We start from the raw sequence: 22,617 nt of genomic DNA, 5'->3' as shown, positions 1-22,617 counted from the left end.
AAACGTGGCACCTTTACAACCAGTTAGCACGTGGAAACGTGGAACCAGTTAGCACGTGGAAACGTGGCACCTTTACAACCAGTTAGCACGTGGAAACGTGGCACCTTTACAACCAGTTAGCACGTGGAAACGTGGCACCTTTACAACCAGTTAGCACGTGGAAACATGGCACCTTTACCAGTTAGCACGTGGAAACGTGGCACCTTTATAACCAGTTAGCACGTGGAAACGTGGCACCTTTATAACCAGTTAGCACGTGGAAACGTGGCACCTTTACAACCAGTTAGCACGTGGAAACGTGGCACCTGGCACCTTTACAACCAGTTAGCACGTGGAAACGTGGCACCTTTACAACCAGTTAGCACGTGGAAACGTGGCACCTTTACAACCAGTTAGCACGTGGTAACGTGGCACCTTTACAACCAGTTAGCACGTGGAAACGTGGCACCTTTACAACCAGTTAGCACGTGGAAACATGGCACCTTTATAACCAGTTAGCACGTGGAAACGTGGCACCTTTATAACCAGTTAGCACGTGGAAACGTGGCACCTTTACAACCAGTTAGCACGTGGAAACGTGGCACCTCTTTACAACCAGTTAGCACGTGGAAACGTGGCACCTTTACAAGCAGTTAGCACGTGGAAACGTGGCACCTTTACAACCAGTTAGCACGTGGAAACGTGGCACCTTTACAACCAGTTAGCACGTGGAAACGTGGCACCTTTACAACCAGTTAGCACGTGGAAACGTGGCACCTTTACAACCAGTTAGCACGTGGAAACGCGGCACCTTTACAACCATTTAGCACGTGGAAACGTGGCACCTTTACAACCAGTTAGCACGTGGAAACGCGACACCTTTACAACCAGTTAGCACGTGGAAACGTGGCACCTTTACAACCAGTTAGCACGTGGAAACATGGCACCTTTACAACCAGTTAGCACGTGGAAACGTGACACCTTTACAACCAGTTAGCACGTGGAAACGTGGCACCTTTACAACCAGTTAGCACGTGGAAACATGGCACCTTTACAACCAGTTTGCACGTGGAAACGTGGCACCTTTACAACCAGTTAGCACGTGGATACGTGGCACCTTTACAACCAGTTAGCACGTGGAAACGCGACACCTTTACAACCAGTTAGCACGTGGAAACGCGACACCTTTACAACCAGTTAGCACGTGGAAACGTGGCACCTTTATAACCAGTTAGCACGTGGAAACGTGGCACCTTTACAACCAGTTAGCACGTGGAAACGTGGCACTTTAACAACCAGTTAGCACGTGGAAACATGACACCTTTACAACCAGTTAGCACGTGGAAACGTGGCACCTTTACAACCAGTTAGCACGTGGAAACATGGCACCTTTACAACCAGTTAGCACGTGGAAACGTGGCACCTTTACAACCAGTTAGCACGTGGAAACGTGGCACCTTTACAACCAGTTAGCACGTGGAAACGCGACACCTTTACAACCAGTTAGCACGTGGAAACGCGACACCTTTACAACCAGTTAGCACGTGGAAACGTGGCACCTTTACAACCAGTTAGCACGTGGAAACGTGGCACCTTTACAACCAGTTAGCACGTGGAAACGTTGCACCTTTACAACCAGTTAGCACGTGGAAACGTGGCACCTTTACAACCAGTTAGCACGTGGAAAATGTCACAGCTTCCTAGTTCCGACTAGCACATGAACGTGGCAACATGCCTGGAATAGATACACACGGCGAAGCAGGGCTTAACAAGCCCAGGCCCCCTGAGTACAGTACAGACTCAGTACTCCCGTTACTCCTCTGTTAAATTGCCAACTTTACTCATTACCAGATAACGGCATAATTCTTAAAGATTTTTTAAACATTTGGGATATGCTTGAGACTTCCATGTTGTCTTAAATCAACTACATCATAACTAAAAAACACTTTCATTCTGAACGTAAAAATGTGTAGCATGAAAAGATAGACTGTCGAATGGAATGTACGATCACGATCATCAGTCTAAAGTGACGATTCTGACGGACTTTCTTAAACAGGCTATCTAAAAACCTGCTGTTTGTTTGAACAACAGTAGGAGAAAAGACCAGCACTGCCCAAGAACCAGGTGAAAAGAACATCATGGTTTCAGGCTGTTAGGCCGCTATGATGATGGAAAGCTTTGGGCTTTCTACCAGCAGGCTGCCTCTACCAGCAGGCTGCCTCTACCTGCAGGCTGCCTCTACCAGCAGGCTACCTCTACCAGCAGGCTGCCTCTACCTGCAGGCTGCCTCTACCAGCAGGCTGCCTCTACCTGCAGGCTGCCTCTACCAGCAGGCTGCCTCTACCTGCAGGCAGCCTCTACCTGCAGGCAGCCTCTACTAGCAGGCTACCTCTACCAGCAGGCTGCCTCTACCTGCAGGCTGCCTCTACCAGCAGGCTGCCTCTACCAGCAGGCTGCCTCTACTAGCAGGCTGCCTCTACCAGCAGGCTGCCTCTACCAGCAGGCTGCCTCTACTAGCATGCTGCCTCTAACGGCAGGCTGCCTCTACAAGCAGGCTGCCTCTACCAGCAGGCTGCTTCTACCTGCAGGCAGCCTCTACTAGCAGGCTACCTCTACCAGCAGGCTGCCTCTACCAGCAGGCTGCCTCTACTAGCATGCTGCCTCTACCAGCAGGCTGCCTCTAACAACTTTGGGCTCTGGTTATTTGATAAATCTAGGAGTGTTCAAAGCACTTCATCGCTTGTAACACCTGTTTCTATCTAAATAGCTATGTGTATTGCATAAAGCTTGCTAGTTGGCTCGTAGTAAGGATTAGTGAACTGTATCCAACCAAATGACAGCTATAATATTCTTCAGCATTTGGATATTAATGCAAACCTGGAGATTCCACCAACTAGGTGCTGTATTACCGTAGGCTACTTTGGGCCATTTGATAGGATGGTCTCCCCAGCTGGTCTCCAGGAAAGATGAAAGGACATACAGTACCAGTCAAACATTTAGACACACCTCCTCATTACAGGATTTTTCTTAATTTTTTACTATTTTCTACACTGTAGAATAATAGTGAAGACATCAAAACTATGGAATCATGCAGTAACCCAGAAAGTGTTAAAGAAATCAAAATATATTGTATATTCGTGATTCTTAAAAGTAGTCACCCTTTGCCTTGATGACAGCTTTGCACACTCTTTGCATTCTCTCAACCAGCTTCATGAGGTAATCACCTGGAATGCATTTCAATTGACAGGTGTGCCTTCCTAAAAGTACATTTGTGGAATTTCTTTCCTTAATGTTTTTCAGCCAATCAGTTGTGTTGTGACAAGGTAGGGGTGGTATACAGAAGATAGCCCTATTTGGTAAAATACCAAGTCCATATTATGGCAAAAAAAAGCTCAAATAAGAAAAGAGAAACAACAGTCCATCATTTCTTTAAGATATGAAGGTCAATCAATATAGAACATGTCAAGAACTTTCAAAGTTTCTTCAAGTGCAGTCACAAAAAACATCAAGCGCTATGATGAAACTGGCTCTCATGAGGACCACCACAGGGAAGGAAGACCCAGTATCAAGCCACAAGGCAAGACCCAAATGCAGACACAGGAGGCAGATGGTCGGAGTCTTACAATGTTTATTAATCCAAAGGGGAAGGCAAGAGAATGGTCGTGGACAGCCAAAAGGTGATAACCAGAGTCCAGGAGGGACAGAGTAGCAGACAGGCTCATGGTCAAGGCAGGCAGAATGGTCAGGCAGGAGGGTACAGAGTGGCAGACAGGCTCATGGTCAAGGCAGGCAGAATGGTCAGGCAGGAGGGTACAGAGTGGCAGACAGGCTCATGGTCAAGGCAGGCAGAATGGTCAGGCAGGAGGGTACAGAGTGGCAGACAGGCTCATGGTCAAGGCAGGCAGAATGGTCAGGCAGGAGGGTACAGAGTGGCAGACAGGCTCATGGTCAAGGCAGGCAGAATGGTCAGGCAGGAGGGTACAGAGTGGCAGACAGGCTCATGGTCAAGGCAGGCAGAATGGTCAGGCAGGAGGGTACAGAGTGGCAGACAGGCTCATGGTCAAGGCAGGCAGAATGGTCAGGCAGGAGGGTACAGAGTGGCAGACAGGCTCATGGTCAAGGCAGGCAGAATGGTCAGGCAGGAGGGTACAGAGTGGCAGACAGGCTCATGGTCAAGGCAGGCAGAATGGTCAGGCAGGCAGGTACAAAGTCCAGAAACAGGCAAGGGTCCAAACCAGGAGGACCAGAAATAGGAGAATGCAAAAAGGAGGAGAACGGAAAAACCGCTGGTTGACTTGGAAACATACAAGACGAACTGGCACAGAGAGACAGGAAACACAGGGATAAATACACTGGTACAGAGAGACAGGAAACACAGGGATAAATACACTGGTACAGAGAGACAGGAAACACAGGGATAAATACACTGGTACAGAGAGACTGGAAACACAGGGATAAATACACTGGTACAGAGAGACAGGAAACACAGGGATAAATACACTGGTACAGAGAGACAGGAAACAGGGAAACACAGGGATAAATACACTGGTACAGAGAGACAGGAAACACAGGGATAAATACACTGGTACAGAGAGACAGGAAACACAGGGATAAATACACTGGTACAGAGAGACAGGAAACACAGGGATAAATACACTGGCACAGAGAGACAGGAAACACAGGGATAAATACACTGGTACAGAGAGACAGGAAACACAGGGATAAATACACTGGTACAGAGAGACAGGAAACACAGGGATAAATACACTGGGACAGAGAGACAGGAAACACAGGGATAAATACACTGGTACAGAGAGACAGGAAACACAGGGATAAATACACTGGCACAGAGAGACAGGAAACACAGGGATAAATACACTGGTACAGAGAGACAGGAAACACAGGGATAAATACACTGGTACAGAGAGACAGGAAACACAGGGATAAATACACTGGTACAGAGAGACAGGAAACACAGGGATAAATACACTGGTACAGAGAGACAGGAAACACAGGGATAAATACACTGGTACAGAGAGACAGGAAACACAGGGATAAATACACTGGTACAGAGAGACAGGAAACACAGGGATAAATACACTGGTACAGAGAGACAGGAAACACAGGGATAAATACACTGGTACAGAGAGACAGGAAACACAGGGATAAATACACTGGTACAGAGAGACAGGAAACACAGGGATAAATACACTGGTACAGAGAGACAGGAAACACAGGGATAAATACACTGGTACAGAGAGACAGGAAACACAGGGATAAATACACTGGTACAGAGAGACAGGAAACACAGGGATAAATACACTGGTACAGAGAGACAGGAAACACAGGGATAAATACACTGGTACAGAGAGACAGGAAACACAGGGATAAATACACTGGTACAGAGAGACAGGAAACACAGGGATAAATACACTGGTACAGAGAGACAGGAAACACAGGGATAAATACACTGGTACAGAGAGACAGGAAACACAGGGATAAATACACTGGTACAGAGAGACAGGAAACACAGGGATAAATACACTGGTACAGAGAGACAGGAAACACAGGGATAAATACACTGGTACAGAGAGACAGGAAACACAGGGATAAATACACTGGTACAGAGAGACAGGAAACACAGGGATAAATACACTGGTACAGAGAGACAGGAAACACAGGGATAAATACACTGGTACAGAGAGACAGGAAACACAGGGATAAATACACTGGTACAGAGAGACAGGAAACACAGGGATAAATACACTGGTACAGAGAGACAGGAAACACAGGGATAAATACACTGGTACAGAGAGACAGGAAACACAGGGATAAATACACTGGTACAGAGAGACAGGAAACACAGGGATAAATACACTGGTACAGAGAGACAGGAAACACAGGGATAAATACACTGGTACAGAGAGACAGGAAACACAGGGATAAATACACTGGTACAGAGAGACAGGAAACACAGGGATAAATACACTGGTACAGAGAGACAGGAAACACAGGGATAAATACACTGGTACAGAGAGACAGGAAACACAGGGATAAATACACTGGTACAGAGAGACAGGAAACACAGGGATAAATACACTGGTACAGAGAGACAGGAAACACAGGGATAAATACACTGGTACAGAGAGACAGGAAACACAGGGATAAATACAGGAAACACAGGGATAAATACTGGTACAGAGAGACAGGAAACACAGGGATAAATACACTGGTACAGAGAGACATCTCAAACACAGGGATAAATACACTGGCACAGAGAAGAGACTTGCAGGAAACACAGGGATAAATACACTGGGGAAGATCAAATTTGAGACACCTGGAGGGGTAGGTGGAGACAATCACAAGGACAGGTGAACCAGATCAGGGAATTCGAGACACCCAGAGTTACTTCTTCCTGCAGATATGCCATCCCAAGTTCATTAGAGTTTATTTTATTATTTGCACCTCCGTTTGCAGCCCAAATAAATTCTTTACCAGATTACCTGGCCTCCACAATCACCCGACCTCAACCTAATTTGGATGTTTTGGGATGAGTTGGACCGCAGAGTGAAGGAAAAGCAGCCATCAAGTGCTCAGCATATGCGTGAGCTCCTTCAAGACTGTTGTGAAAATAATTTCTCATGAAGCTGGTTGAGAGAATGCCAAGAGTGTGCAAAAGTTGCCATCAAGGTTGGATGGCTACTTTGAAGAATCTATCATATCTCAAATATATTTTGGTTTGTTTAACACTTTTTTGGTCATTACATATGTGTTATTTAATAGTTTTCATGTCTTCACTATTATTCTACAATGTAGAAAATAGTACAAATATATAAAAATCCCTGAATGAGTAGATGTGTCCAAACTTTTGACTGGTACTGTATAGGCAAGCCAACAAGAAGCAACTTTCTAAATACCTAGACCCTTCAAGGGCAGGCAAACACTGGAAGTAGTTACGCGACATATCTAGGACTAGCTAATTCAATCGAGATGAACTTCTCTCGCTAGCCAGCCAGCTAACAGGCAAAACAAGCTAGGGGTTAAGGAACAGTGACAGCTGTATTAGCTTTACTGTCGGTGTTAGCAGGGTAATACAATAGAGTGGCAGAAGACGTATCATGCAAATCATTTGCGCTACCGAGTGACGCAGCAGTCTAAGGCACTGCATCTCGATTCCTGGCTGTAATCACAACTGGCCGTGATTGGGAGTCCCATACTATAGGGTGGCGCACAATTGGCCCAGCATCGTCCGGGTTAGGGTTTGCCCGGGGTAGGCCGTCATCGTAAATAAAAAATTGTTTGAAACTGACTTGCCTAGTTAAATAACATTTTTTTTATTTTTTAAATGAGGTGTTGTGACAACCACGTATGTTAGTAATGACGCTGCTGAAAACCTTAATTAAAACAGCAAAAAAGTGTCAGTAGTTTGCTTCGGATGCCGCCAAAAGTTAGGCTTATTACATGGGAGTTCTCTACGGATGTACCCTACCCGGGAGTGTGGTCGTGTTAAGCAACTTCTCGTCGTGTACACTACCGTTTAACAGTTTGGGGTCACTTACAAATGTCCTTTTTTGGTCCATTAAAATAACATCAAATTGATCAGAAATACAGTGTAGACATTGTTAATGACTATTGTAGCTGGAAACGGCAGATTTAATGGAATATCAAGATAGGCGTACAGAAGCCCATTATCAGCGACCATCATTCCTGTGTTCCAATGGCACGTTGTATTAGCTAATCCAGGTTTATAATTTTAAAAGGCTAATTGGTTATTAGAAAACCCTTTTGCAATTATGTTAGCACAGCTGAAAACTGTGGTGCTAATTAAAGAAGCAATAAAACTGGCCTTCTTTAGACTAATTGAGTATCTGGGGCATCAGCATTTGTGGGTTCGATTACAGGCTCAAAATGGCCATAAACAAAGCACTTTCTTCTGAAACTCGTCAATCTATTCTTGTTCTAAGAAATGAAGGCTATTCCATGTGAGAAACTTCCAAGAAAATGAAGATCTCGTACAACACTGTGTACTACTCCCTTTACAGAACAGCGCAAACTGGCCCTAACCAGAATCGAAAGAGGAGTGGTTTCCTTACATCATAGCACAGCAGGAGGAAGTGGTTTCATCTCTCTAGAACATTTAGAGTTCGCTTTTTAGCCAGTAATCTAAAACAATTTGTAGATTTTAAACAAAAATACACTTTCTGTTTGTCACAGACGGATGATTAATATAAGAAGATAGGCCAGTTCCTATTGAGTTCAGGAAGCTAAGCCGGAGCTCTGTGATGTTCCCAGCAGTGGGGCAGATGTTTTGATCAGGAGAGACACTTAGAAAATATACACAAATATGTATTTTACAGGTATAAGGAAGGTGAAATAATGTAGTTAGTCATTTAATTATGCTGTATTTAGAAAGCATATCAGTAATTTCAAACCTTATTCATATAGTTTTGTTGAGTAAGAAATACATCATATCAAAAAAAAATGTTTTGTCGTATTTTATCATAGTTGTATTTACTTGAGCTTGTGTCATCAAAAGTGACTATACCTCAACAATTTTCAACAACATTTTTGGGGTGAGATTTGAATATTTATTGTAGTATGTAACATTACCAGCTATTGTTTATGGCCCTCTCGTGATTTATAGTTACATTTGGGGATTACATATGTTACATTTTAGATTACATTTAGTTACATTTTCACGGACAATTTCAATTAGTTTCAAGGAGTGTTTTACCAACTTCACAACCTCGGAGGAAAAATTGGGATTTACAGTAGCTTCAGCATCACAGTAAAAAATATGTTGTAATACAGGGAAAATAAATGATAGGTTCCATTTAGTGGGTTCAGCACTGTGCAAACTGCAGGCTGTGTAGCTACGTAATGTAATGTATATTTAATGAGGTTTTTCTCCGTTTTAAAAATCCAGTCAGTGTGTTGTGATAACATGAAATACAACAGCTGAAAATATCTGAAATGCAAATATAAATGCAAATCGGATAATATTCCTCTTCGCAAAAAAAAAAAAACATTAACATGTTCTCAGTATGATAAAAAATATATATATATTTTCTATAACCAGAAATAGTTGATATCTCTGGTACCTGACTAATGAATTGCATGCAGCATGTGTGCTGTCCATATCATTTACGAACCTAATTTTGTAGTTATTTAAATGCAATGGATATTCTACACAGGTTTTAATAGAAAGCAGATAACACTGGAAAACTAAAGTAGACTCCTTTCAAGTAGATTTTTTTATGAAAACATGGTGCACCTGCAGTCTCACAATTTAGAGATTACCGGGGGAAGTTGGAAGCCATTATATAGTTGTCCATGGTTCCAGCCCTTTGGTTCTCTTTCTCCGTCTTCATATTCTGCCGGAAGCCATCTGGCCAAGGCGCTGTTGGCTGTGCCCCAGAAAGGCTTCTGCCTGAAAAATATGTTTAAATCTGTCAGAATACCCCACAATACAAAACAGGTGTGGATGCCATCTCCGATTGCAACACAACACAGAGAATAAATTAATTATAGTGCATGGTGGGAGTTTCTAGAGGAATTGTGTGGAAATCAACAGAAAATAGCTGTGTGTGTGTGTGTGGGGGGGGTTCAATTTCTAGTCACTTAAAAAAACATCAAATACTACAGTCATTTTTTGAATCTATAAAGAAAACAAATCTACTTTCTAACCTATTTTGAGAAATGTAAAATGTAAGTATAAACAAAACTTATTGTGGATGTTCAGATTTAATGACAACGATATAGGAAATATACCAGACACCTATTATTGCAGACTCCAGATATGGAACGGTACTTGTTGGCGAGGCAATCGTTGTGACAGAAGGCTGGGAGAACGGGTGGAGGACAACCTGACAGGTCTGCAATCAGCGCCAAGTCCTCCAATGAAAGGAGCTCTTGAGAAGTGACAGCACTGAGTTAACTAATGCAAATAGTCTGCAACAGATCGTCTAATTAGGCCGGTCAGGGCAGTCATTTTGCAATTCAATAATATTGCTGACACTGTATATGCGAGAGGCTCATCTTTGACGTTTAACTCTAAGTGAAGTGAGCATCCAGCATGCATCTCTTCTATTTCGTACCAGTAACTGGCTCCAGTTAGAACCACACAGGAAGTTATTTGAATAAACCACAGAATAGACATGACCTTTTTTAGCTGTCCATTGCAAGCATATAGCATAGTGTGTGATAACGGTTGGCGTGAAATATGACCATAGACCTACCTGATGCAACAAGAGCCCTTTTATGTCTCCGGCTGGCTCTGTCCTTCAGGATATATAAAGCCGTGTCAAACACCTCTGCAGCTCTGGAAATCTCTTGGGTCTCAGGCTCTGCTTGCCGGAGAAATGTAAACAGCTGCATTGGGGACCGGAGTGTGTCTCGCCTGTGATTCAGTAGAATTGGCAGATAATTAGTGGAATAGTGGACCCCCCCCCACACACACACACACACACACACTCTTTAAAAAAAAGTGAAAGTAGTGTATCTAGGAACACTCTCACATGAACCATGCACACACTGTCATTAGGTTCATTACTCTGTCCTGGTGTGACATAATGCTGCTTCCACCATCTGAAGGCTTTCTTGAAAGGAGGAAAATAGAAATTCCTCATTGTCAAATGATGCTCCTGGAAGAGAGAATCAGAAGACTCGTAAGGAGACCAACCATGCTATATCATATGGAACCATCATATAGAGAGCGTTTATATTTACTTACACATTGTTAGAGAATGTATACAAAAATAATATATATATTATTATGAAAATAATAAAGTAGTCATTTGGCAAGGAAGAAAGGGGCGGCAGGTAGCCTAGTGGTTAGAGCGTTGGCCTAGTAACCGGAAAGTTCAAACCCCCGAGCTGACAAGGTACAAATCTGTCGTTCTGCCCCTGAACAAGGCAGTTAACCCACTGTTCCCAGGCCGTCATTGAAAATAAGAATCTGTTCTTAACTGACTTTCCTAGTCAAATATAATAATAATATATAAAATAAAGTGCCAGTGACACTGCTCTGTTACTACATCTCCTGTAAAGCAGTGAAGGAAAGTTGTATATATCTTTTGAATGGCACCTAATGTGGCTGAGCAGGAGATAATGAGTAACCTCTCTCGGTTACTCGAAGTGACTTGTATCGACATCATGACATTCCGTGGAGGAGGAAGGAGATACTGAACCCAATACAGACTGATGTGATCCAGGAAATAACTCCTCAGACAATAGGGATTTAGAATGAGCAGTCACATGTCACTTTCACAAGGCTTTCAATTGCACACATCTGATACCCTTCTCATATCAACTATCATGTGGGTTTTCATTTTCTTCAAAAAAATACATTTTAAAAAGATGAATGTTTAATATGCCCTATTTAATAGCTGCATTTCCTCCCTGACAATCTCCCCGAGATACATCGCACTAGCAAATCCCTATTGGGAGGGAGACTGCTAGGTAAAAGTTGGTCATTAGAGAACAGTCTAATTCCCTCTTCCTCCCTGGATGAAGGAATTAGACTGTTCTCTCATGACCAACTTCTCAATTATATAATCCATAGTATTATATAAGTTTTTTTATGTCCTCGGGTGGTAAAGTTGACACGAATAGAATATAGAATATGTGCAAAATACAAAATACATCTGTGTTTAATTGAATCATGCCCAGATAATAAAATAATCAACAGGAACAATAACCAAACAACAGAGATAAGTACTCACGTTTGGAGTTTCTGGCCTCGTCACTTAAAAACCTCAGGAGAATTGCGCAGTATACAATGGCATATTTAATCAGGTTGAAATGTCCAGCCATGGTTTGGTGATACCTGCATGTACAGTAAGTCAATCGCAGAAATATATACATATATATATATATATTTTTTTTTAAACTTTTTCATGAGTAACTATGTTAATTTAAAAGTACTAGATAATCCACCATGAGCTGAATGTGATAAAAAAAGATTATTTAATGGGTGACATGTTTAAAGCAACTCCTAGTAACTGCTATGATGAGTATTTCAAGAAGTTACACCGATCGAACAACATATTTGCCCACCTTTTTGACGTTTAGCTCAGAGAAGACTCTTGTCGTCTGTTGGCAAGGAGAAAACTGTCTTGTTGGTCTGGTTTCATAGTGTCTGGCCTTTATAAGAGGTTCAGTTATACTTGGTTGACTACGTTGCAGAAACACTTCAAACCTTGTTTTCTTTGAGCTGCACACTTTGCCTGCGTCGCCTACGCATTTAGAGGACAGAGAGACATGTCAACAAGGGATACAACTTATTCTTCTGTGTATCTCACCATGCATGTCTTGCCATTTAATTGTGCATCAAAGTCTTGCTTATTTGAGCTAGGAAAAAGAAAGGGACATTTACCTTTCTGACTCAGCGTGATTACCTTGTTTTTATTATGTCTGAGCAGGAAACATCACTGCCATTCTACCAATAAGAAAGATACCATCCTGTATTTTATAGAGTAATGACATTTAGATACTGGCTATGTTATATATTATATATATTTGTACAAAATTCTGAGATGTTATTGTAATGTGGTAACCGTTACAATGGAAGATTTTGCATAAATGTACAATCGTATGACATGTCATTTTAATAGAAGGCTTTTTGCTAACATCAGAATGCCTCCCAATGTATTTTTGTGTCAAAGTGACTGACACTGTGTGTTCCCTGTAGTCCTGCTGCATTGATAGTGATTTATCTCCTTGCAAGGTTGGATATTTTTTGTCAGGCAGTTTTCGTTCCACTACAGTGGCTAACTGTGTGTCCACAGATGTTATGCGTTTCTTTCAGATAGTCATTTTTTTATTTTTTATGTTCACGCTACTGCTCCCAGAAACTCCTCTCCTCTCACGCTGTCATTTGTAATTGGCTTAATTTAACAGTACAGTACCTATTTTTTCTAATTCTCTAAAACAGCCTTCAGGATTTCTTGTAATAGGAGAGTAGGTACTAGTTCTCCTGGAGATGTCCTCAGACGCCCCTAATCACAAATGCTTCAGTTAGCATTCAAAGCTTACTGTGGCCTCTGTCGTCAAGAGTGGGTGTCATGGCCCCCCGGGAGATTGAGTGAGGCACTTGAGCTCTGTACTTGACAAATTGCTGATGAAACTGCATAGCATTACCAAGCAGGCGTGACTTCAGTTCAGCGGAAGGACATGGTCCATGTCTTCAGGATGTTCGTTGAAACTCTCCATCTTGTTGTTGTTCTTCATGGTGTCTTGATTTCTCTCACCGAGACATTCTGTATATCGGGTTCAGGTTTTTGTTTCTACACTTGTCTTCACCCCAAAAAATGATGGTGCTACGGAAGAAACCTGAACGGTGCAAATGGCTGTCTACAGGTGTGAGAGGTACTATTTAGGAGCCTGTTGTACAGTGCCTTCTGTTACCAGTCCCTGTTTAGCACCGTCTGGGAGGCCCTGGCCTAGCAGGTACAGTGTATAGAAAAAGTGAAAGATTTTGCGTCGACAGTTGCATGTGGTGTGACATTCTGAACCCCTGGGAAGAAGTGCCTGGAGGTTGCCCCTGCAATGCAGAACCTGAGGGACTGGCCATCTCATGAGATGGATTTGAAAGACCATTGGATAGCAGTGGAACATACAGCAGACAATTCAGTCGTGCATTTTTGTTGTTGTTTCTTCACCATTTGATTCGGCTCTTTAGACATTCCATACAGAGCTCAACAAAACAAAACGTAGCAATCTGATCAAAGTCAAGCTAGCGGGTAGGTGGCAGAATACCTTCCATCCTCCAATTAGGAAAACATAATGCCAAGCAGAGCCCCAGTAAACAACATTTTGGATCTAAGAACGGGACAACAAAGTTTTCAGCTAAATGTTATTGCTGTATAATTTAAGAAAGAGTTTTTCCTGTCACTGGTCTCAATTTCCTTCTTACCCGATTCAAGACTCTCAAGCAGCAGATGGCCTTTGTTCCGCAGCAAATCAAGAATATTGATTTGTTAGTCTGCGTTTATTTCCACCATCAATAGCTGTGAACATTTTAAGGTAGGGCGCAGAATTCATTAAAAGACCATTTGACAACAAGGAGGAATGATTTGGGATTTATTTAGTAATAGAAAATAAAACAAAAGAGGCTGAGTGAAAATACATACAGATGTGTATGATGGTAAGCGTTTGTAATGACTGTCAGACTGCATGGCTTCATAAAGTAAAAGATTACAAAACTTAAAACATACATGTTGATTTCATTTCATAAACTATCATTCTAGTCATCTGACAGATACGGTATACTAAGATAGCTTTGCTACAATAAGCCTGCATCTTCTCCCCCTGTGTCCTTCCACATAACCCTTTGTTATGGGAGTGACTAGCAGTGACTGTCTACATAAACTAAAACACCCTCTGGTGTCTTGAACACCTCCGCCAAGCCCTGCATTTGTGCGCCTCAACACAAAACTCTCTAGACACTCTTTTTCCAAAATCACGCAGCAGCCTCGCTCTGAAGTCATGCTGAAGTCGTGGAATAAGTTAAATCAACCAGAGAGTATAGCCCAGTAGAATACTAATTCCAAAATGTTTTCACGTGTATTGATGTGTACAGTATAATCTGTTCTGCTTTTACTTTGAAAATATGGAGAAAAAAAAAGAACATACACATGAATTCAAAAATGTACAGTGAACCTAGAACATGGAAACCCTCTTTGTGACTGTAGGCCTATTCATAGGTTGTACCTCCGTCACTGGGTCGCGTCATGCCGTCATGAACGTTCTCAAGCCGTCGTCTATCGGCGCCACCATAGTGGTGATACGCCCAGGCTAACTACTGTTTCGTCTAAATTACACGATAGTGCCTGGAAATGTGATGACTGATAAAGTCATCAAATATTTAGTAGGAAACAACATTGCCAGAATTATCATGTTGTCAAATGTACTGTAGACAAATGGCAATGGTGTCATTAGCTATCAAAGTTTGTATTTTTTTTTTTTTAGCAATGGTAATGTTAGCTAGCTAAAATCTGGTGGCCTTCCCTCAATTTTAGCTAGCTAGCTAACGTTACACTGCATCTAAAGCCAATCTGGTGGCCTTCCCTTAATCTTAGCTAGCTAGCTAACGTTACACTGCATCTAAAGCCAATCTGGTGGCCTTCCCTTAATCTTAGCTAGCTAGCTAACGTTACACTGCATCTAAAGCCAATCTGGTGGCCTTCCCTTAATCTTAGCTAGCTAGCTAACGTTACACTGCATCTAAAGCCAATCTGGTGACGTCAAAATGATGACAAAAGGTTTCCCTACTAATTATTCGCCTCCTTTTGAATTTCCAAGCTACTGTAATGCACTTATGATGAAATCTTCATCAGCGCTCATTGACAATGCTTTGAGTAAAATGCTCAATCAGTTCAAAATGAACGCTCAAAATAATATTGTGACGAAACATGCAACCCATGAATATGTTTTTCTACATGGGGGAAAAAAAATCTATAATTTTGAGCATATTCATACTGTAATGTCAATAACAACCAATTAATGCAAGTATAAATATCCTCTACTTCCACAGTCAAATATGGTTTTTAAAATATTTTCCTTATTATTTAACAAGAGCCTTACAAAAATAACAGGAACAAGATATACATCAATTTAATTTGAATGTGCATAAAATAGTCAATTAGCTCATGTGACTAAACTGTACATGACAACACAAAGAAGTGTCTAAATCATGTACTTTCCAGAGATGCTTTGACTGTTGACAAAGACAGGGTCCACAGAGGCCACTTTGGCAGCGATAAAAGAATGAATACAATGGAGGACTGCCGTCAGGTTGGAGAACTCCAGCTCCTGCAATGGAAAGAAAAACCCTGAATACAAATTATAACAATTACTCTCAGGAGTTCGCATAACATTTTATAAAATGTTATGCATACATAAAAATGTCCCAATTACTTTTGTAACAAATAGGCACTTGTATTTATTACTACTACTAACAACAACAAAAAAACAACAATAATATTAGTTAATAATATTACTCTAGTGGTCCCCAACATGGCATTTACCAGAGATAGTTTGATTCTATATATTGACGAGGTAGCAAAAGCTGATTTTATTAAGTGTCCACGGGAGTGGAGGCGGCTGAGGGGAGGACTGCTCATAGTAATGGCTGGAACGGCGTGAAGGGGATGTCAACAAACACATGAAAACCACCCCGATTTAAATATTCTAACAATACACTCCTCAGAGAGGTCACTGCAATGCAATGGAACTTGAGTAGATATTTATTTAATTTAACCTTAATTATTTAACTAGGCAAGTCAGTCTTATTTACAGTAACGGCCCACCAAAAGGCAAGAAAGAAGCTCCCTGCAGGGATGGGGGCTGGGAGTAAAAATAATAATAAAAAAAAATATATATATATAGGATATAAACACACATAACAACAAGAGAGACAACACAACACTACATAAAGAGAGACACCACAACACTACATAAAGAGAGACAACACAACACTACATAAAGAGAGACACCACAACACTACATAAAGAGAGACACCACAACACTACATAAAGAGAGACAACACAACACTACATAAAGAGAGACAACACAACACTACATAAAGAGAGACACCACAACACTACATAAAGAGAGACACCACAACACTACATAAAGAGAGACAACACAACACTACATAAAGAGAGACAACACAACACTACATAAAGAGAGACACCACAACACTACATAAAGAGAGACACCACAACACTACATAAAGAGAGACAACACAACACTACATAAAGAGAGACAACACAACACTACATAAAGAGAGACAACACAACACTACATAAAGAGAGACAACACAACACTACATAAAGAGAGACAACACAACACTACATAAAGAGAGACAACACAACACTACATAAAGAGAGACAACACAACACTACATAAAGAGAGACACCACAACACTACATAAAGAGAGACACCACAACACTACATAAAGAGAGACAACACAACACTACATAAAGAGAGACAACACAACACTACATAAAGAGAGACACCACAACACTACATAAAGAGAGACACCACAACACTACATAAAGAGAGACAACACAACACTACATAAAGAGAGACACCACAACACAACACTACATAAAGAGAGACACCACAACACTACATAAAGAGAGACAACACAACACTACATAAAGAGAGACAACACAACACTACATAAAGAGAGACAACACAACACTACATAAAGAGAGACAACACAACACTACATAAAGAGAGACACCACAACACTACATAAAGAGAGACACCACAACACTACATAAAGAGAGACACCACAACACTACATAAAGAGAGACACCACAACACTACATAAAGAGAGACACCACTACACTACATAAAGAGAGACAACACAACACTACATAAAGAGAGACACCACAACACTACATAAAGAGAGACAACACAACACTACATAAAGAGAGACACCACAACACTACATAAAGAGAGACAACACAACACTACATAAAGAGAGACAACACAACACTACATAAAGAGAGACAACACAACACTACATAAAGAGAGACACCACAACACTACATAAAGAGAGACACCACAACACTACATAAAGAGAGACACCACAACACTACATAAAGAGAGACACCACAACACTACATAAAGAGAGACAACACAACACTACATAAAGAGAGACACCACAACACTACATAAAGAGAGACACCACAACACTACATAAAGAGAGACACCACAACACTACATAAAGAGAGACAACACAACACTACATAAAGAGAGACACCACAACACTACATAAAGAGAGACAACACAACACTACATAAAGAGAGACAACACAACACTACATAAAGAGAGACACCACAACACTACATAAAGAGAGACACCACAACACTACATAAAGAGAGACACCACAACACTACATAAAGAGAGACAACACAACACTACATAAAGAGAGACAACACAACACTACATAAAGAGAGACACCACAACACTACATAAAGAGAGACACCACAACACTACATAAAGACAACAACACAACACTACATAAAGAGAGACACCACAACACTACATAAAGAGTAGACAACACAACACACATAAAGAGAGACAACACAACACTACATAAAGAGAGACACCACAACACTACATAAAGAGAGACACCACAACACTACATAAAGAGAGACAACACAACACTACATAAAGAGAGACACCACAACACTACATAAAGAGAGACACCACTACACTACATAAAGAGAGACCTAAGACAACAACACAGCATGGTAGCAACACAGCATGGTAGCAACACAGCATGACAATAACATGGTAGCAACACAACATGGCAACAGCAGCACAACATGGTACAAACATTATTGGGCACAGACAACAGCACAAAGGGCAAGAAGGTAGAGACAACAATACATCTCGCGAAGCAGCCACAACTGTCAGTAAGAGTGTCCATGATTGAGTCTTTGAATGAAGAGATAAAACTGTCCAGTTTGAGTGTTTTTTACAGCTCATTCCAGCCACTAGCTGCAGCGAACTGAAAGGAGGGGCAACCCAGGGATGTGTGTGCTTTGGGGACCTTTAACAGAATGTGACAGGCAGAACGGGTGTTGTAAGTGGAGGATGAGGGCTGCAGTAGATATCTCAGATATGGGGGAGTGAGGCCTAAGAGTGTTTTATAAATGAGCATCGACCAGTGGGTCTTGCGACGGGTACACAGAGATGACCGGTTTACAGAGGAGTATAGAGTGTACCTTCATCTCTATCTGTTTGTTTTCAGCGTTCTTGAAGAGGAGTTTCACCCTTGTTTTCCCATCATCAGAGGAGCCTTTCAGTTGAGAGAATTTGTATCTCCATAATATCTTCTACAGAGGATAGAAGTTGACAATAGAGCAAGGGTTTATTATTACTAACTAATCAATAAACAGTAGGTATTAACCAGTCTAGCATGGATAATACCCCCCCCCCCTCCTCCCCCTACTGTATAGCCTGTTGAACATTCAGTTAGATTAGTGAATGAACGATGACTCACCTTCGAGGAGCTCTCAGAACAAGTGAAGCCTGATTCAAAGTCTATGGTCAAACACAGTACTTTACTCTGGCTGCTGCACATGTAGGTCTTTGACTGTTGAGAGAAAGATCGCTATTTTAGAGAACAAATCACACATTTCAACATATACATTGTGTAATGGACAGATTCAATATGTCAGTCTATTGAAGCATATCAAAGTAAAAAGGATTCTCTGCAACAAAAAATCTGTGTGGGGGGGGTTTATCAGAACAAAGCAGCTACTGAAGAAATGTTGAAATAATGTACATGTTCATTGTGTTTTCATTGAGGGTGTATCTTAGGTGGATGGTTTACCAAATGAGTAGTTAGGGGATCCTGTTTAAGCTTTTTTTTTTTGTGTGAAAGCTTAGGAACTGCTGTCGGGGTCAGAGTACAGTCTACATATGGATTATTGTGAAATGAATTTGCTTCCAATGCTTGAACTTTCTCTGAGCTTTGAATACACCCAACCCTCTTAAAGGATCAACAAACATAATTGTGAACGTGCAATGCAGAAATAGGCTATCCATTTATATAGCTCTGCTATCGCTGCAGGTGTGTTCAACCCAATATGCTTGAGAGGAATTTAGATTGTGTCAAATGAGAATTCTTCTAAACTAGTTCAAATATACTGATTCATGTTACCACACTAGAATGTATTGATTATTTTACATGTATTAGGAATGTATAGGTAGGTTGAGGTCAATGGAGGGTGGATAGGATCTGGGGTGTATGGAAAGTTTCTGAGTGAGACAAGGGGGAGTGCAGAAACTTAATATTCTGTTCAAACATGTTATTGTTTAATATCAATGTTTCTAAGGAGGGAGGCGAAGTGCAACAGGTCGTCTCTGATAAGCAGGCCAGCTGAAGGGCAACAGGTCGTCTCTGATAAGCAGGCCAGCTGAAGGGCAACAGGTCGTCTCTGATAAGCAGGCCAGCTGAAGGGCAACAGGTCGTCTCTGATAAGCAGGCCAGCTGAAGGGCAACAGGTCGTCTCTGATAAGCAGGCCAGCTGAAGGGCAACAGGTCGTCACTGATAAGCAGGCCAGCTGAAGGGCAACAGGTCGTCTCTGATAAGCAGGCCAGCTGAAGGGCAACAGGTCGTCTCTGATAAGCAGGCCAGCTGAAGGGCAACAGGTCGTCTCTGATAAGCAGGCCAGCTGAAGGGCAACAGGTCGTCTCTGATAAGCAGGCCAGCTGAAGGGCAACAGGTCGTCTCTGATAAGCAGGCCAGCTGAAGGGCAACAGGTCGTCACTGATAAGCAGGCCAGCTGAAGGGCAACAGGTCGTCTCTGATAAGCAGGCCAGCTGAAGGGCAACAGGTCGTCTCTGATAAGCAGGCCAGCTGAAGGGCAACAGGTCGTCTCTGATAAGCAGGCCAGCTGAAGGGCAACAGGTCGTCTCTGATAAGCAGGCCAGCTGAAGGGCAACAGGTCGTCACTGATAAGCAGGCCAGCTGAAGGGCAACAGGTCGTCTCTGATAAGCAGGCCAGCTGAAGGGCAACAGGTCGTCTCTGATAAGCAGGCCAGCTGAAGGGCAACAGGTCGTCTCTGATAAGCAGGCCAGCTGAAGTGCAACAGGTCGTCTCTTATAAGCAGGCCAGCTGAAGGGCAACAGGTCGTCTCTGATAAGCAGGCCAGCTGAAGGGCAACAGGTCGTCTCTGATAAGCAGGCCAGCTGAAGGGCAACAGGTCGTCTCTGATAAGCAGGCCAGCTGAAGGGCAACAGGTCGTCTCTGATAAGCAGGCCAGCTGAAGGGCAACAGGTCGTCACTGATAAGCAGGCCAGCTGAAGGGCAACAGGTCGTCTATGATAAGCAGGCCAGCTGAAGGGCAACAGGTCGTCTCTGATAAGCAGGCCAGCTGAAGGGCAACAGGTCGTCTCTGATAAGCAGGCCAGCTGAAGGGCAACAGGTTGTCTCTGATAAGCAGGCCAGCTGAAGGGCAACAGGTCATCACTGATAAGCAGGCCAGCTGAAGGGCAACAGGTCGTCTCTGATAAGCAGGCCAGCTGAAGGGCAACAGGTCGTCTCTGATAAGCAGGCCAGCTGAAGGGCAACAGGTCGTCTCTGATAAGCAGGCCAGCTGAAGGGCAACAGGTCGTCTCTGATAAGCAGGCCAGCTGAAGTGCAACAGGTCGTCTCTTATAAGCAGGCCAGCTGAAGGGCAACAGGTCGTCTCTGATAAGCAGGCCAGCTGAAGGGCAACAGGTCGTCTCTGATAAGCAGGCCAGCTGAAGGGCAACAGGTCGTCTCTGATAAGCAGGCCAGCTGAAGGGCAACAGGTCGTCTCTGATAAGCAGGCCAGCTGAAGGGCAACAGGTCGTCACTGATAAGCAGGCCAGCTGAAGGGCAACAGGTCGTCTATGATAAGCAGGCCAGCTGAAGGGCAACAGGTCGTCTCTGATAAGCAGGCCAGCTGAAGGGCAACAGGTCGTCTCTGATAAGCAGGCCAGCTGAAGGGCAACAGGTCGTCTCTGATAAGCAGGCCAGCTGAAGGGCAACAGGTCGTCACTGATAAGCAGGCCAGCTGAAGGGCAACAGGTCGTCTCTGATAAGCAGGCCAGCTGAAGGGCAACAGGTCGTCTCTGATAAGCAGGCCAGCTGAAGGGCAACAGGTCGTCTCTGATAAGCAGGCCAGCTGAAGTGCAACAGGTCGTCTCTTATAAGCAGGCCAGCTGAAGGGCAACAGGTCGTCTCTGATAAGCAGGCCAGCTGAAGGGCAACAGGTCGTCTCTGATAAGCAGGCCAGCTGAAGGGCAACAGGTCGTCTCTGATAAGCAGGCCAGCTGAAGTGCAACAGGTCGTCTCTGATAAGCAGGCCAGCTGAAAGGCAACAGGTCGTCTCTGATAAGCAGGCCAGCTGAAGGGCAACAGGTCGTCTCTGATAGGCAGGCCAGCTGAAGGGCAACAGGTCGTCTCTGATAAGCAGGCCAGCTGCGTAACTAGGAAGGAGCGAGGAATTCGGCTCCAGGTCAAGTCAACAGATGAAGTGAGAGAAACCTCTAGAGGTGGGGCCAGGGGGGCCCACCACAACGACCCTCGTACTGCAGTCCTATGTTCACACAGAGGGGCCCACCACAACAACCTTCCTACTGCAGTCCTATGTCACACAGAGGGGCCCACCACAATGACCCTCCTACTGCAGTCCTATGTCACAGAGGGGCCCACCACAATGACCCTCCTACTCCAGTCCTATGTCACAGAGGGGCCCACCACAACGACCTTCCTACTGCAGTCCTATGTCACAGAGGGGCCCGCCACAACGACCCTCCTACTGATGTCCTATGTCACACAGAGGGGCCCACCACAATGACCCTCCTACTGCAGTCCTATGTCACACAGAGGGGCCCACCACAATGACCCTCCTACTCCAGTCCTATGTCACAGAGGGGCCCACCACAATGACCCTCCTACTGATGTCCTATGTCACACAGAGGGGCCCACCACAACGACCCTCCTACTGATGTCCTATGTCACACAGAGGGGCCCACCACAACGACCCTCGTACTGCAGTCCTATGTCACACAGAGGGGCCCACCACAATGACCCTCCTACTCCAGTCCTATGTTCACACAGAGGGGCCCACCACAACGA

General features: G+C 43.3%; 2 protein-coding genes across 49 annotated transcripts in view; both read right to left on the bottom strand.

Annotated features, from left to right (window-relative positions):
* The window catches only part of tpo (thyroid peroxidase), a 29,352-nt gene extending 17,235 nt beyond the window's left edge, over window positions 1–12,117 (bottom strand). For all 47 annotated transcript variants that reach the window (XM_052496356.1, XM_052496377.1, XM_052496369.1 and 44 more), the window contains exons 1-6: window positions 12,037–12,117; window positions 11,703–11,806; window positions 10,532–10,622; window positions 10,218–10,378; window positions 9,758–9,890; window positions 9,280–9,409 (exon numbers count right to left, since the gene is read on the bottom strand). In XM_052496356.1, the coding sequence (XP_052352316.1) occupies window positions 9,280–9,409; window positions 9,758–9,890; window positions 10,218–10,378; window positions 10,532–10,622; window positions 11,703–11,793 (606 nt within the window). In that variant the 5' untranslated portion in view covers window positions 11,794–11,806; window positions 12,037–12,117. The remainder of the gene's footprint in view (window positions 1–9,279; window positions 9,410–9,757; window positions 9,891–10,217; window positions 10,379–10,531; window positions 10,623–11,702; window positions 11,807–12,036) is intronic.
* A 1,928-nt stretch (window positions 12,118–14,045) lies between these two features.
* The window catches only part of LOC118369031 (gamma-2-syntrophin), a 110,051-nt gene continuing 101,479 nt past the window's right edge, over window positions 14,046–22,617 (bottom strand). For both annotated transcript variants that reach the window (XM_052496345.1, XM_052496346.1), the window contains 3 exons: window positions 19,004–19,096; window positions 18,726–18,836; window positions 14,046–15,792 (listed from right to left, as the gene is read on the bottom strand). In XM_052496345.1, coding sequence (XP_052352305.1) covers window positions 15,667–15,792; window positions 18,726–18,836; window positions 19,004–19,096 — 330 coding nt within the window. In that variant the 3' untranslated portion in view covers window positions 14,046–15,666. The remainder of the gene's footprint in view (window positions 15,793–18,725; window positions 18,837–19,003; window positions 19,097–22,617) is intronic.

The sequence above is a fragment of the Oncorhynchus keta genome, chromosome 35 (genome assembly GCF_023373465.1).
Source record: "Oncorhynchus keta strain PuntledgeMale-10-30-2019 chromosome 35, Oket_V2, whole genome shotgun sequence".
Classification (NCBI taxonomy): domain Eukaryota; kingdom Metazoa; phylum Chordata; class Actinopteri; order Salmoniformes; family Salmonidae; genus Oncorhynchus; species Oncorhynchus keta.
This window is presented reverse-complemented; position numbering and strand designations above follow the sequence as displayed.